Source organism: Patagioenas fasciata, chromosome 1 (assembly GCF_037038585.1).
Source record: "Patagioenas fasciata isolate bPatFas1 chromosome 1, bPatFas1.hap1, whole genome shotgun sequence".
NCBI classification, from domain to species: Eukaryota; Metazoa; Chordata; class Aves; order Columbiformes; family Columbidae; genus Patagioenas; species Patagioenas fasciata.
In genome coordinates, this window is record NC_092520.1 from 173,942,646 (window position 1) to 173,958,067 (window position 15,422).

Sequence of the window (15,422 nt, forward strand, 5' to 3'; positions counted from 1 at the left end):
AAGGAATTTCTGTGGTCTGTGCTCACAGTCAATTTCCTATCAATTTACTCATGGCCTTACGAGTTCAAAGTAGGTTTTTCCTTCATCTTAAAAGTGCCAGTCATTCACAACTCTTCCAGCCGCTATGGTTTCCATTGCTAAAAGTAAACCTCCATGAGTAGGACAGTTTACAAGAAAAGAACTAGAGATAGAGCTGTTATTTTGCTGCCTTGCTATGAGTTTATTCCAGAAATCACTGCTACTGATGAGACTGTTTGTATGAACTCAGAAGCAGGGACAATGTGTGCCTGCAGAAGAGCTGATGTCATCACTACTTCATGATCACAGAATCATAGAATGTCCTGAGTTGGAAAGGACCTACAAGGATCGTTGAGTCCAACTCCTGTCCCTGCATATGACAACCCCACAGTTCATACCATGTGTCTGAGGGTGTTGTCCAGTCACTTCTTGAACACTGTCAGGCTTGGGGCCGTGACAACTCCCTGGGGAGCCTGTTCCAGTGCTCCAGCACCCTCTGGGTGAAGAACCTTTTCCTAATGTCCAACCTAAACCTCCCCTGGCACATCTTCCTGACATTCCCTTGGGTTCTATTGTTGGTCGCCAGAGAGAAGAGATCAGTGCCTGCCCCTCCTCCTCCCCTGTGAGGAAGCTGCAGACCACGCTGAAATAATATTGGTAGTAATAAACCACAAGTCTTTCCATAACTCTTGCCAGGCATAAATTTACTATTTCTTTTTATAAAAATAAATGAAGAGCTGTTGTCCCTTACAGCATAGGGTTTGCCATATTCCAGACTCAAATTCTTTGTCCCTTATTAATATAGAATATATTATTTTCTTTATCCTTTCACAGTCTGGCGGCACTGTGAGGTCCACAAGGCCATCAGCAGAGACAACAGTTACAGCTTAGAAAATAAAGAAAATTTATATCCTATATGTTCCCAAGAGGGGAGACAATGCAAACACTGTTTGTTGCTGTTGTCTGGGCAGAACTCTGCCTGTACTTTTCGCCTCATCCTCTGGCTGCTGAGAACCATCAAACTGATGGTAGCTGCAGCAGCACCTGGAGAAGGCTGGAGACAACCAAGCAAGGGAGAGGGAACTCGGAGTCAGAAAACTGCCACCACTTGCTCAGTCCATGGCTCCTGCATGAAGGCCAGAGACACAGAGATGGGGATTTTTTTATTACTTTGAAATTTGATAATTTGGGGGTGGAGATGTGCAAAATTCTTTACCCGCAGAGAACCTCTTTCACAGTATTCAATCACCGCAAAGATCATGGTGTCTATCTTCACAGTGCCGTAGAACTTGGTTAGGTTGTAGTAATCAATCTGTAGGAGCTAGAGCAGAAACATTGCATCTGTTTTTAAAAGCCATCATTGTTAGTACAGAACCACAAGTCAAGGATACCTGTGTGACATGGCTCTTTATCTCAGGCCCTGGTAAGATGTACGAATTTCCTTTAAACCAGTGTGTACAAAGGCACTGAACTAAGTACTTGAAGACATCTGTCATTCCAGAGCCTTCTAGATTAGAGAGATAAGAGTGGCTGCAGTTGGATACTGCAAGTTAATTCCAGAGCTCACTGTGGTCTCCATTATTGCCTCTGTACTCAAACCTCCCAGCTGACCAGAATAGCCATTATGAGTGACAGAATATTGTGAATCAGTCAGTAAATGAGCAAGTAATAAAAATCTAATGATGCTGCATGATATTATGGACTTTGTCCATTTATATAGACAACTTTAGTTTACTTGGAGGTATTTTTAGAGCTTATTGAATTCACAGTATAGCTGTGCTGAGTAAAAAGGCAAACCATTCAAAAAAGATGCAGTAATGCAGCCAAATTAACCTCTCATCTTGAAAGAGTCTGTATGCACAAGTTGGCAGAGAGTTACTTATATTTACAGGGCTACACTTGGCATTCAATAACAAGATTTAACTACAATATTTCACTACTAATGAATTACCATGACATGAGCAATAAGAGTGCACTGCCTTTTAGCGTCAGCTATAAAAATTTATTTAGCGAGGCCGTATGACTGAGCATGAATTACTTTATTCATCCTTAGCTTCACTGGAATACACTTCAGACTCTGAACTGATGATGAGACCACACACACAAAGAGAAAGTTCATCAAGCAATATCCTTTGAGGAACTCATTACCCATCCACCTCACGAACATGCCCAAGTAAATGGCTGTTGGAATTGACAGTGGAAAGCAATGGTTTCACTCACAGACTCCATCCCACCCTGCACTGTCCAATAGCTATGTACAACAGTTACCTTGTTCAGTTCTACTTTTTGCTTCTCTGAGAAATTACCATCATTGGTTTTTAGATCCTTTAGGATCACCACCTGAAGAAAAAAGAAGTGGGTAAAAATTCATAGGTTTAGTACAACAGCAATTTGTCCTTCTTTTCTAACATAAGTCTGTACAAAGATATACTTAAGAAGCACCTACCTTCTGCTTTGCTGTTGGAGTTTCAGTTAATCAGCTAATAAGTTACTGAGTTATATTTCCTTCAAAAGATTTACCAGGTAGACAAGAACTATTTATAACTGTCAGTGATGCTAATTTTAACTCAACATGAACATATCTCAGTCAGGCAGATTCCCTGTTTCCCTAAAAATAAGACCTAGCATGATTTTTCAGGATTTGTCCAGGATACTCAAAATATAAGCCCTGCTCCAAAAATAAGCCCTAGTTACAGTTCATTAAAAAAAGACAATTTAAACTCTGTCCAGGCAGCTATACATGCAAAACAGTAATGAGTTTTGGAGCAAAAATTAATATAAGACCCTGTCTTCTTTTCAGGGAAACAGGGTAGCTCTACCGAATGCACAAGAATTGCCTTGTAGATGGCCTGTCCTCCATTAATCCATGAATCTCCTCAGTACCAAAATGCATCAGATTTCTGGTCCATCTCTTTCTGCTTCTGCACTTCCGGACTAGGCTAGAGTTTCATGGAGTCTAATATTTTACCTCTAATCAGTAAGCAAAATGCAAAGCACCTGATAGGGAATAAATGGCTTGTTCCTTTCATAAGGTCAAGTAATTTTGCAAGGTCAGGAGAGGCAGAATTGTCTGTGGAGAGAAACAACCTCCTCCAGAAAGAGCCCACCTAAGCCAAGGAAGGGAGCATGTACACTGCAGTCAGGTTACCTTCTTGTCATATTTGCCTTGGCGCAGTCTCTGGGTGGTGTCACGTCTCTTATCTTCATCAATCTGAGAACAAAGAAGAGTAATTAACTTGCAGTTATCACCCACTCCCCACTTGGCAGGTCCGGAAAGATAAATAATGTCAGTGTGTGCCACGCAGAGAAGCATAAGCCTTTCTCTCCAGGGAGTGACACTATGTCCCACAGTGTGGGACATCCATGCCACTCCCACGGCTGATGTGGCCTCCACCTGCTGCTTTCATGCTCTTGGGCGTTTCAGAGGCATAACAAAGCACAGGGAAATGAGTTATAACACTGCTGGCATGGGAGTGACTGGAAATCAATACCCAGCCTTTTCTCTCATCACAAAATGACCTTTACTCTTGGGAGACAGATGTATTCTATTAGGAAGCAATAGATGGGGAATAATCCCATATTTTCTTCAATACAGCAATTGAGGGTTATAAAAAATCAAAATAGAAAAAAAACACCCCAGATACCAGTTCTGCCAGATCCATAGCCTGTATTGTAATCAGAGCATGCCAACATCCCAACATTGATGGTCTTTAGAAGACAGAATCCCAGACCCAGCTTCAGGCATGGTGCTTCTCTTACCTTCAAACTAACATGACTTGTCTCACTGGTCTCCAGAGGCAAAATTTCCTCAGGCGGTATATGGGACCATTTCTTCCACCGACGCTCATTATCTCTTCTGTACTTCCTGCAAAATGAGCAAACTCATTCAGAATATCTTCCCAGTGAACTGAAACCCACAACAGGAGGTTAGGACAGGGAGGTTTCTAGTGTCAGGATGACACAAGGATCAAGTGTCAGGTAGGCAAGTCTTGAGCACAAGCCCTGTGGCTCTCATACAGTTTTCCATTTTGAGGCTGCTATAATTCCTCAAGCTTTAGGAAAGCCTGAATGCTAATTTAATTCCATAGACATAGCAGAGGAACAGAAGAGATTTAGCAGAATAACTGCTAGGCAATTACCAGAGTCTCAAGGGAGGTGAGAACAATTAAAAGCACAAAGAGCTGTCTGGATTTTATATAACCTTTTCCTTTGTGTTATTGAATGTATTCTGAAGGGAGATCCCACAAACAAATGCGAACGAAAGGATGTCCCGGTACCAACACTGGATGATAAGAGCTGGTGTGAATACAACGCCAGGAGAGAAGGTAACAAAGAGTATTGAGATGAGACGTGTTTTTGTGCATGTCCCTTGTATTCTGCACATTTTGTAAAAATGAGAGAAGAGCCCTCAGAACAGGGAGAAAGAAACTGCTATCTCCTTTGCAGAACTTCAGAGCAGACACTGTCTTAGAGAAAAGCTGCAAGAGGACTAGCACTCATCAAACTACCCACTTACCCATGCAAGTCCTTCTTCTATTGAAAAAAAACCAGGACTGACTGGAGAGACTGCAGGGGAACCCCAACACCCTGATGACTCCTGACAGATGTTCCAATGGGAGAACTCATGGTATTGACTGAGAACACAAATATTCCCTTTTCCAACATATTTTAATTCCCATGTGTAAGAAAAGGGGGACCAATAATTGTGGTAAGAACTGTTTTCCTCAGTTCAAACTCATAAGCTGTGTTGTATCACCAGGATGCACTGCAATTCAAACTGATATCAGCTGGTGTTTAAGTACATATCAAACTGAATGAAAATCTGCTAGATCTAATATTTAGTTATGTGTTTTTCAGGACTTTGCCTTTTTACTTAGCAGTCAGAACTACACAGGGAGTTGTGGGATAGTTTGAGCATCCTAGGAACTTGGGAGATAAAGAAGGAATAATGAGGCATTTTGTTCTTTTGCATAGCTGAGTCTCTCTTTTCTTTCCGTTGCCGGGGTACAATATTTGGTAGCAGTTACAGTTAAGGAGTTTGCTATTATTTTAATATTAAAAGGGCGAGCTTCTGTATTTGATGTTTGGGAATATTGCAATGATATGTATACAATAATAATGTAATAAGCTAAACAGAATGTTTAGACTTTGTGCATCTATGGAAGAGTACAGAATCTTTTGCAACAAGTCCAAATTGTCTCCAGACAAATTTTTATCAGTTCTCATAATAGCCATTAAAAACTTTACCTGTCTGTTTATACGTTAGTGCTCAGATGTGGCAATGATGAGCTCTTCCATTTCTCGAGTTCAAATGAATGTGTAAGAGTTGTGTATCTTCATCTTGGATTTTTCCCTTGTGAAAAGCTTTAGCTGGCAAGGCAGATTGATCCACTCAAAATAAGAGACCCTAGTTAATACCTGTTTCTAATCAAGTTCTCTTAGGACCTGATTTTCTCACTTTTTCAGAAGTTCTCTGATGCATGACAAAGGGGGATACTTGAGCTACTGAAAACAGATGCACAGGTAAGACATTTTTTTTAATATGAAAGAAAACCATGTACTTTGGAAATGGTGTGGCATCTCTTCCAGCAAAAAGAGACATCATTGATTTCTATTTCTCCTTTTTCCACGATGATGAAGCTGAACTGTGTTATACTTATGAAAGTCTTGCTGTTAGAAAAGTTGGTATGCGGGAAGTTGGACTGAGTTGGAGGAAACTGAAAAACAGGGTGGATTCATGCAAAGAAAACACCAAAACCTTGTGGTGTTCTGATCCCTGCGGTGACTCAAGACAAATACCTCCTTCTAGATTGAACTTTCATGTCACCAATAGATTAAACCCCAAGAAAGCTAAAGATCAACAGTAAGTGGAGAAAGTCTCAAGACTGGTCTGAGATATATGTTTCTATGTATGTATAGGAGTCAGAGCTTTTTAGCAGATGAAAAACCTCTGAGCCTTGCTGCATCTTCTCCCTTGATCATTAACCTGACATCATAACAACACTATGGATGCAAACACCACTTGGCATAAACTACAGAGTTCACAGTGAAGGCAACCACCCAGGTATGTAAGGTAAGCCAATGAATGGCTCTTCAAGGAGAGATCAAAGGCATTGCCCTAGGAGGAAAACTGTTCAAGGACAAACAGAGAGCCAAAGGAGTTGGTACCTTAGAATCAGCAGAGAGATGATCAGAACCAGAATCACAATTCCAGTGAGTGTAAAGACAGCAATGGTCAGGGCGTGGGGGCCTGCATAAAAGAAAAAAAAAACTGAAAAATAAACGACTTGACAGAGAACACTGAAAAACAATATTATATTTAAGAAATTACCTTCAACCACTCATATGCAAGTCACAGTAGCTGAGGAGAGATATTCTTGGTTACAACCAAATGGAGGGGTTTGGTAAAGTCCAGTACTGCCTAGAAATGACGTGTGCCTGCCTCTTTCACAGTGAGATGGAGCACGACCCAGAACTGTGCAGTCTTACATCCCCATCTAAGGCATGGGCACTCTGTAGGGACACTCAGCTGGGAGATGAGTTTAATAGCACTTAATCTTACATCAGGTAGGCTGCAGTTTCCTCTTTAAAAACAGTCCAGGAATAAAGCTCACTTTTCTTAGTAACCACATTTTAAAAAATGAAGTAGACAGATTTCTCCTTTCAATAACTTCTTAAGAGTGGATGGTGGAGGCAAACGTTGGTTACAACTCTCTGTGGGATAGGAATGTAAGGATGTAAATGGGGTAAGCAGTTGACCATTTGAAATTAGAGTCACTGGCAGGCAGCAAACATTGTTTTTCCCTACTATACCCTGGACCTAAAGCAAAATGGGCTGTATATTGACTTCTTTCGATAAGGCTTTGTCTGAACTAGGGAACAAAGGTTTCGTCATTACGGTTTTTATCATTAAACACAATACTCAGTGATAACTTTCTGATTCGGGCTTCATAACTTATGCCTTTCCAATCCTGCTGGGTATCCACCCAGTGAGAAAAACGTGCATCTTTGACAGTGAATTTTCCACAACTACCCATACCTTCATCATTCGAAGTCTTTGCTGATATTATTTGCTTCAGGATGGGATACACCTGAAGACTACAGCTTCCACACAGAATTTCAGCTGATTCAGAGTACAGCCACGTGTGAATTTGAAAGACATTTCTCACAAGAACTTGTTATCCAAGAAGAGATCAAGATTAAAATCATGGTACAGCTTTTAACATACACAAACTTTTCAAGATTTCACACCTAGATTCTCCCCTCATTGGCCCAGTTGTTCAAAATTATTTTGCAGCTGTTGTAGGCAGAGCTTTGCAGATTCTGGACTCATTTCTGAACACGTCTGTAGACACTGTGTTGGAATGACAATTGGTACTGAGTGGACTCTACTCTTAAATGTGAAATTCATATTCTGTGGAGGGAAATTAATCTGATGCAGCACAAAGCTGCCAGATTAGTGTCCCTGAAAGTTGCCAGGTGCCAAAAAATTTGAAAATCAGGCTGTTCAGGCATCTGAGGACTCAGATCCAAAATCACAGAGCACATGAGGGTCCTAGTCCTAAGCAGGGAGGCAGAACTGGCAAGGCTGGGAACTGATTACTTAAGGTTGTAATTTTGATTGTCTTAATGTGGAAAAGTGAACTGAAGCCTGTCTTGAGTCAGTTCCTGGAGCTCAGGGATAGTGGGAAGGAAAGTTGCAGCCACCAAATTCCTTTGAAGAGCAACAGGCCATTACTGCAGAGCTTTGTCTGGTGGCCACATGTCTGAAGTGTACCTACTGTACCGAGCATATCTCTCAGGCAAAAAAGGGGGTGACAATCAAACCCTGGCAGATGTATTGTTAACCTCCTCTCCCCCCTCCACTTCCGCCTTTTGCCCCTCCCTCTCCCCCCTTCCCACTCAGGACAGGCGATCGGGAGGAAAAGAAGGACAGAGAGAAGAGAGTTGGAAAAGTTACAGATGTTTTACTAATGCTACTAATAAGAATAGAGAAAATAATACAAAATATACAAAACCAATCTTGAAAGTCTCAGCAACTGCAGAGCCGGCACCCAAAGTCCTGGATTGGACTCTGCAGCCAACCAGAGCTGGATTCAGTCTCTCACTAGGCTTCAGTTCGCAGGGACGACTGGCAAGGTTCTCTCCTAATGTCGGCCATAAGGAAAAAGGGACGAGATCCTCGTGATCTCCCACTTTTATATGAAGTATTCACGTGAATGGAATGTTATACACAGTTGGTCAGTTTCTTGATCACTTGTTTCTCGTTGTCCCTCTCAAGAGATGTCCATCCGTGCTTATCAATAAGTTTGCATTCCATTGCTAGATTTACCAAAACATGTGTCTGGTTCTCCAGGAAAACGCAGCTAATATGAAGGCTTTAGCTGACAGGCAAATTCACTAAAAGAGAAACTTGTTTTTTAACAAAACCAGGACAGAACTCTAGATATTTGACCCAGCTTAATGGCTTTGAATTTTTGTTCTGTGTATCATGTTTCTCCACCTTCTTTCTGTGTGTTCACCCCAGCATCAGTCTGAGGGCCTCCTGGTAACTTCATATTAGTCTGATGCTCTCCATTGAAAACTGTTAGCACTACAGTTTCCCTACACTGAGGAAGAACATGAAGTTACCACCATAAAACAACATATACATGAGAATGTGCAAAGCCATTTCCTACGAATTCTCTAAAACTTAAGCTTTGTGAATAGTGTCTTACAGCTTAACGATCAGCAGGTTGAAGTTGCCACAGAAGCGCTGTGGGAACCACAATTTCTCGTTCCTGAGGCTCTGCTACCACCTCCTGGCACTCAGTATTACAACACACAAAGCGAGAGTGCATCACAAATTTACTGATTTCAGGTCCTCTGGAATCAGAAATGTTTGTGTATTGAAGGCTGGCCTTATCCATGTTTAGAGTGAGGGTTCATACTTCCTGAATGATGGCAAAATCTGGATGAAATCTCCTTTTTTTAAGGGATGCTAGGAGGAAGCAGGGTAGCAGAACTCAGTCAGCTGTTCTCAATTATAGTTTAGGGAGGAGCAGTGCTCTGGTTGCTGGGTTTGTTTGCCTCTATGGAGGAAAAAAAACATATTTCTGGTTCGAAAGTTTTGACTGGCTTTGGCCATACTTGAATTTGGCCATAAAAGGTTGCACTTTGGTAGAATATATTTGTTTATAATTACACTGCAGGAAAGTTTATTTCTAAAAAAATGTGAAAACAAAATAATCAAGTACCTGTGGGAGGTGCTTTTACTTCGACTTAGTATAGCTTGGCCACAAAGCCAGGCCTTCATTAAGCACTGAATGTTAAGCTACTAGTTTGTAGGCACTGGCTTTCTGCAATTCCTGAACATTTTTCTTTTGCCCTTGTACAACAGCTTCAAACAACGATGTACTCAGGGAATGTTGTAAAGATAACAGAGATCCTCTGGACAACACAGCATCTTGTGGGGACCAAAGGATGAATGAGAATGGGACTGGAGCAACATGAGAAGGCTGGGGTTGAGCAGCAAGCCCTAATTTGAAGCCATCTGATTTAATTTACTGAGCAATAAAAGTGATTTAATCCATGTACCACTTTAAGTTATCAGAAGGTGTTTTTTTCCTCCAGTTATTGTTTTGCATTGTAATATTCTCTAGTGGAGGTAAGCAGTACAGCAAACCAGTGCAGGCCTTTAGCAGAGACCTTTAACAGCGGCACCTTTGGACACTCACTGATGGGAATGACTCAGGTGAAAACTAACCTGTTGTGCACTAACCCTTGCAACCACTGGCACTGCAATAATTTTTATCCTGCATATCATACCCCAAAGAAGACACCTTTCCATTGCCAGTCACCATGTGGCAACAATCTACATAGGGAAACAATCCAATCTGCACAGACTGACAAGGCTGTGCTCTGCTATGCTGAATTACAATAGGTTCAACTGTGTCAAAAACTCAAAAGAAAAGTGGTGTTTTCTGGGATTTCAGCCTTAAGTTTGAGCGGAGATAGAGCAAGAAACTATTTTCCCATGGTCTTTCTGCAAAGGGCCAGCTCATCTAAGAGACCCCTCCAGAGAAGCACTCTGCATCTGCACAGTGCTGTGTTCTCTCCCCAGCTCTGTACAAGGATAAAGGGGGAAGTAGAAGCCACTGTGCTGCACCAGTGATATAGAAATGCGGAGTCAAATAACTCCTCATAACCTTAATTCTGCTGCCTTTCCTGGACAGTCTTTCAGACAGTTCATACCACCACCATCTTCTGGTGAAGGTTTTATGTTCAGGGGTCACCTCTTCCAAAACATGCCATGGTATTCCCCACAGTCACTGGTACAGTAAGAAGCCTATGAAAGACTTGGTAGTGCCTAAACAGAAATGCACATTTAGAATTGGGCTGCATGCAAAGAACATGGGACGCTGGGGCAGGGGTAGGAAAGATGATGTTCTGTCCTCAGCTCTTGGCATCACTGGTTGGGGACAGTATGAAGGTAGCATGCTGAATTGCACAGCAGATGGATCATTGGACTGTGTGACTTGTCTTCAAACAAGAGGGAGGTTTAATGGATGTCTCACCAGAGTCTGGAATATCACTGGGCAGTTTGTGGTTCTTCCAGACAAAATCCGGACTGGTAGTCACCATGAGTGTCTCGTTCTTTTGAGTGTTGAAATACAGAAGCGGTATGAACTATGGGTGTAGGAGGGAAGAAATGCAGTCAGCAGCTATGCTCTCCCTCTTTTGTCCCTTGCTTCCAACTACCCTTAATAAACGTATTGCCCAAACTCCAAGGAATTCTTGTTCTTTCTGCTACGGTGGTGTATTCCACAGCTTGGCAGTATGCTTGGCTGCCATGTTCTTCCTCTTTCCTCCCCCCTCTCTGAAAATAAATGTATCAGCCCCACGAAGTACCAGCTGCAATTCACTTACTGAATCACCAGCTGACATCAATCCTGTCAGACTCCAGCATGCCTCTCATGACCCCCTTCTGGAACGCAAAGTATGCCTTGGCATGCCACCACCTCTGATGTAGTTATTTTCATCATTCTTATGCAATAGCACACGGCATTTTGTTTCTCCTTTCATATATAAGCTCAAACAGTTGCTCCCTAGACATACGTACATAATTTGAGGTCTCTGACGTGTACAGCAGGGTCAAATTGTTATCAATATCCCCAAATTCATCTAGAGTCACAGGACCCAGTACACCTGTGGACATAAGGAGTTAGTTAGAGAGCTTGCATTCTCAGAAACACAAATATGTGGCAGGAAGTATGGGACAAATAAAAGGATTTCTGATGCTCGGGATATTTTTCTTCTTTATGTACATGCTAGAATACATAGCAGCTTAGTGTGGCACTATTTCTCCCTTAATGGGATGCTACATTTTCTCTACAAAATCCAATAAAAAGTGTTGAACTGACTGCACTGAAGAGGAAAGTCTCCATCTAGCTATAGAAAAATGTATTCATTTGGCTTATTCCACATGCCAAGAATGTCAGAGTAACCTCCCTTGAAGGGATCATTTTAAATGTGAGAAGGGAAATTGCCTGTTTCCACATGCAGTTTGAATCTATCAGCAAGAAAAGAAACATAGGGATACTTTCATTACCCTTACTCTTTTGAAGGCTATGTGCTTAGCTCTAATAATATTCTTGTAATCAGGTTCTTTCTCCCTTTAACCTACTGCCCATGTCAGCAAACATGCAGATTGAGGAATTGCCTATGTAGCACATTCCAAGGATTTTAAGGTGGAACTTTCTAAGTCCCTCAGCGTGGCTTGACTTTGCTCTCATGAAGTCAGTAATTTGAACGAGAGTACAAGTTTAGCCAATATCCACTACTCCTGAAAGTCTTACCTTCATTTTTTCCCTTATTTTTCCAGGACAGTGTTTTAACCAGCTTCAGATTGCTGGTTTGCTACTGTTGCTGATGACTTTATTTTTCCTAAAGTTCAGCATCACCATTATTCTAGTTCAGGAATTTTCTCCATTATCACGTCAAAAAGTGATGCTATGTTTTTCATGGTCCACCTTCTTAGTATGAAAATAATTATTGTATGGACTCCCTACTCTACCAGCCTCCAGCACAGGAAAGAATGAAGGTGGTTCAACACCTTTCAGTTTTAGCACTTTTGTTAAACTAAACTGATAATTAACATGGAGCATTACAGTGCAAGTTTTATTTCAGATAAGTAAAAAAGTTTGTGGAGTTTACTTTTCAAATTTAGAGTGAAAAGGAAGAGATGATACTCAAAAAAGGATGGCGTCTCCAGGAGGAATTAGTAAACTATATTTTGCTAGGTTTGGAATACCATATGACTGAAGCAAAGATAAGGCCAAAACCTGTCAAGCCATATTAGGAAAATCTGGGGAACTTCTATGCGTAAGTTTGCTGAAAGCAGGTGGGATGGAAACACAAAGCTTTGAGTTGTTGTTTTGGTACAGATCTCTGATGGGATTTCGCTCCTAGAGAGTGTTGTCACTCCTTTATGTAAGTCTTGCCTTTGTCTTTTTCTAATTATCAAATTCTATGATTTTAAGCCTGTGGCCTACAAAAGCCTGCTGGTGATAGACAACTTATGAGGGGAAACAGAAATTTGACTAAGAGCCAACTCATTGCCATCTGGTTTACACTCACACCGCATACACCCAAGTCTACAATGGCTTTGTAAACTGCAAAAAGGTTAAAATTACTTCATTAAAGCTTAGCTAAGTAAACTTCAGAGTAATTTTGAATGCCAATCATATTTCATATGTCATAGAATCATAGAATCATCTCAGTTGGAAGAGATCCTCAAGATCATCGAGTCCAATCATAACCTAGCTCTAGCACTAAACCATGTCCCTAAGAACCGTGTCTATAGGCCTTTTAAATTTGCTTTTAAGTATGTTCTGGCCTCAAGTGAAGGCTAGACCTTTGAGGGAAAGCTGTGAAATGCCACTGTCACAAGTTAAGAACCTGAATGCCAGCTTGCCTCTGGAAGAAACATGGACTCTGAAACCTGCCTACATGCTTCGCTGTTCCAGCTCCTTCCTCATTCTCCAAATAGTCTCCCTATAAAGAGCTCAGCTCTTTGTCAAAAGAATGAGACCAGCTTCAGGTCCTCTTCCCTGTCCTCCATCTCTGCTGGCTGGGAAGCTCTGTCTCTCTTCCTTCCCCCACCCCTCCTTAGGCAGCAATATTCTTTAAATGTGCTTTGTACTTCAAAGCAGTAGGAAAGACACAACAGCCCAGAAAGGAGCCCGGTCCTCAGACAGTCTGTTGCTAATTGTTATGTTTCAAATTATCATTATTTTGACTTTCTACCTCTTCTGTGTTGCATATGCTGAGATGATTCTGCACAACTGCTATGCAGTGCTTCTGCTAATACTGAAGATATCCTTGGAAAAATAGATAGAAAAAGAAAAAAAAGTGGAAAAAAACCACAACTCCCTGAAGGGCTTGGACTTGTTTAGTGTAGAAGTGACCTATCCTAAGAGTCCTTAAAAATAAATTTCTTTTCCTTTATCAATTTAGTGAACCCTGCACAGGACTGTACTTTTTTTACCTTCAAAAGTGGTGTTTCGGAATTCGTTGATGAAACTGAGAGGTAACACTGGGCTCTGGGAGAAGATAAATGTCTTCAGAACATGTCCAAACAGCAAGACGGCATTAAAATAGCCAACAACAAAGTCATCATCCATCTAGAACAGGAGAAAAAGAAAAATGGGAGCTTGAGAGTTCAAGTTTCTGCCTTAAAGCTACAGTATCTTTGGTGGTCTCCATTTGGCAAAAAGTCCAGCATGGAAGATCAGAATCTTCCAGACACTGAGTGAGTAGGTGAGCACTGCCACATAAGTGTTCTCACTTGGAAAAATAAAGGTAAACAAAATATATTTTTGGTGTATGAAGACAGGGAGGTGGTGTAAACTTTAAAGAAGCCAATGTAAAGACCTGGCATGCTGATCCTGGTGTAAACAATTATAAAAATCCTACATTGTAGGTTCTGGGCGGATCTGCTAAGTGGGGCCCAAAGCCCCTGGCTTTGGATTAGACTTTCCGTGCAGATAATCCAGTGTGATGCCAGCAAGTCTGGACTTCCAGATGGCCACAGCTCAGAGACAAGGGACTGTGCCATAATTTCCAGCAGCCTGCCATAAAGCTGGCACCCAAAATGCCCTGAGCCCAGGCTGTGCGATCTGGAAGCCCTATAAATCCATCCAGAAGCTTCGGGCTGCCTGCCGGAGAGCTGGAGTTCAAAGCCAAAAATACTGAGAGGAACTGTAGGTATAGAGCCTGGTTCCTGAGCAGACAGCAGGAATATCAGTTTCACTAGGCAGACATAGGGTTTGCATTGTTTCTGTTTTTCAGGAAATTAAAAATATTTACCTTTTCCCTATAGGGGAAAAGAAGAAAAGTTCATGTTTTTGAAGTTTAACTGGGAAACCCCTGGACAGAAACAGCAGTGGTTTGCTACTGCTTATACATATTTGTACACAAAAATCAGTCAACAATTATTAGTTCTGAACTTTCCATGCTCACATCTTGATTACACCTTTAGGTCTTCCTTTGGTGATGCTTTGCAGCTACATGTAAGATTGTCACTCACTTACAAGCCGAGTCAGAAGGCCACGTACCCGTAAGTCTCCCTCATGCCCCTTGACCATGACACTTGCAAACCAAATTAAAAGCTTGAGTTGAACTTCACAAAGCAGCAATATGAGAGCTTGCATGTTTGCATTATGATATCATATTTTTAAATCACGACAGGACAAAAGGTCATCCTACAATAATGTAAGAAAATATCATCACAGAAGCATGATATGAGGTGATTACAGCTGCATTTTTAGTTTTCATTTCCTAGTGCATGAACATGAATGACCTGAATGCAATAATCAGATATAACATAGTGTGGTTACCAGCTTGGCATCCTCAGTGCTTTCGGTAATCAAGCTGTAATTAGCTGGTGGCAGAGTCAGGACAAGAACATTCTGCATGTAATAGTCTGAGATGTTGTTCCTGTAGTATGTGTTACTGCAAAGCAAAGCACAAGAACCTCATGAACAATCAGCAACAAGAGCAGTGTAACCATGACAGAATCACTCTCTCCCCCTGGCGACACTGTTATTTAACAGGTTAAAACAGTAGTTCTAAAAATAAAATTTCATCATGGACAAAATTCTGTGTTGTTCGTTCCCTGATGCCAGCTTCTGTGCTTAACTACATTAAAAGGTAACATCAAAGAGAACTGGTGATCTGAAACTGAAAGGTTGCAGTGAATTATTGTTGTTATTGTAACTGTTTTATTTCTGTTCTGTTTGTTTCCTCTTCTTTCAAGCAGGAGTTTATTAAAACTGAGTCTCTTCTTGGAATCCACAGTATTGCAATCTGTTGTTCCTTTATGTTATTGTGCATATTTCTGACCTCTTCTGCTCTCTTTGGCA

The 15,422-nt window shown here is 41.3% G+C and overlaps 1 protein-coding gene across 1 annotated transcript in view; it reads right to left on the reverse strand.

Moving 5' to 3' along the window:
- Positions 1-15,422, reverse strand: part of GUCY2C (guanylate cyclase 2C) — a 47,768-nt gene that overhangs the window by 19,179 nt on the left and 13,167 nt on the right. The window contains exons 7-15 of the mRNA XM_065853136.1: positions 14,898-15,012; positions 13,547-13,682; positions 11,120-11,205; positions 10,575-10,686; positions 6,187-6,268; positions 3,778-3,883; positions 3,167-3,229; positions 2,287-2,358; positions 1,235-1,339 (exon numbers count right to left, since the gene is read on the reverse strand). Coding sequence (XP_065709208.1) covers positions 1,235-1,339; positions 2,287-2,358; positions 3,167-3,229; positions 3,778-3,883; positions 6,187-6,268; positions 10,575-10,686; positions 11,120-11,205; positions 13,547-13,682; positions 14,898-15,012 — 877 coding nt within the window. The remainder of the gene's footprint in view (positions 1-1,234; positions 1,340-2,286; positions 2,359-3,166; positions 3,230-3,777; positions 3,884-6,186; positions 6,269-10,574; positions 10,687-11,119; positions 11,206-13,546; positions 13,683-14,897; positions 15,013-15,422) is intronic.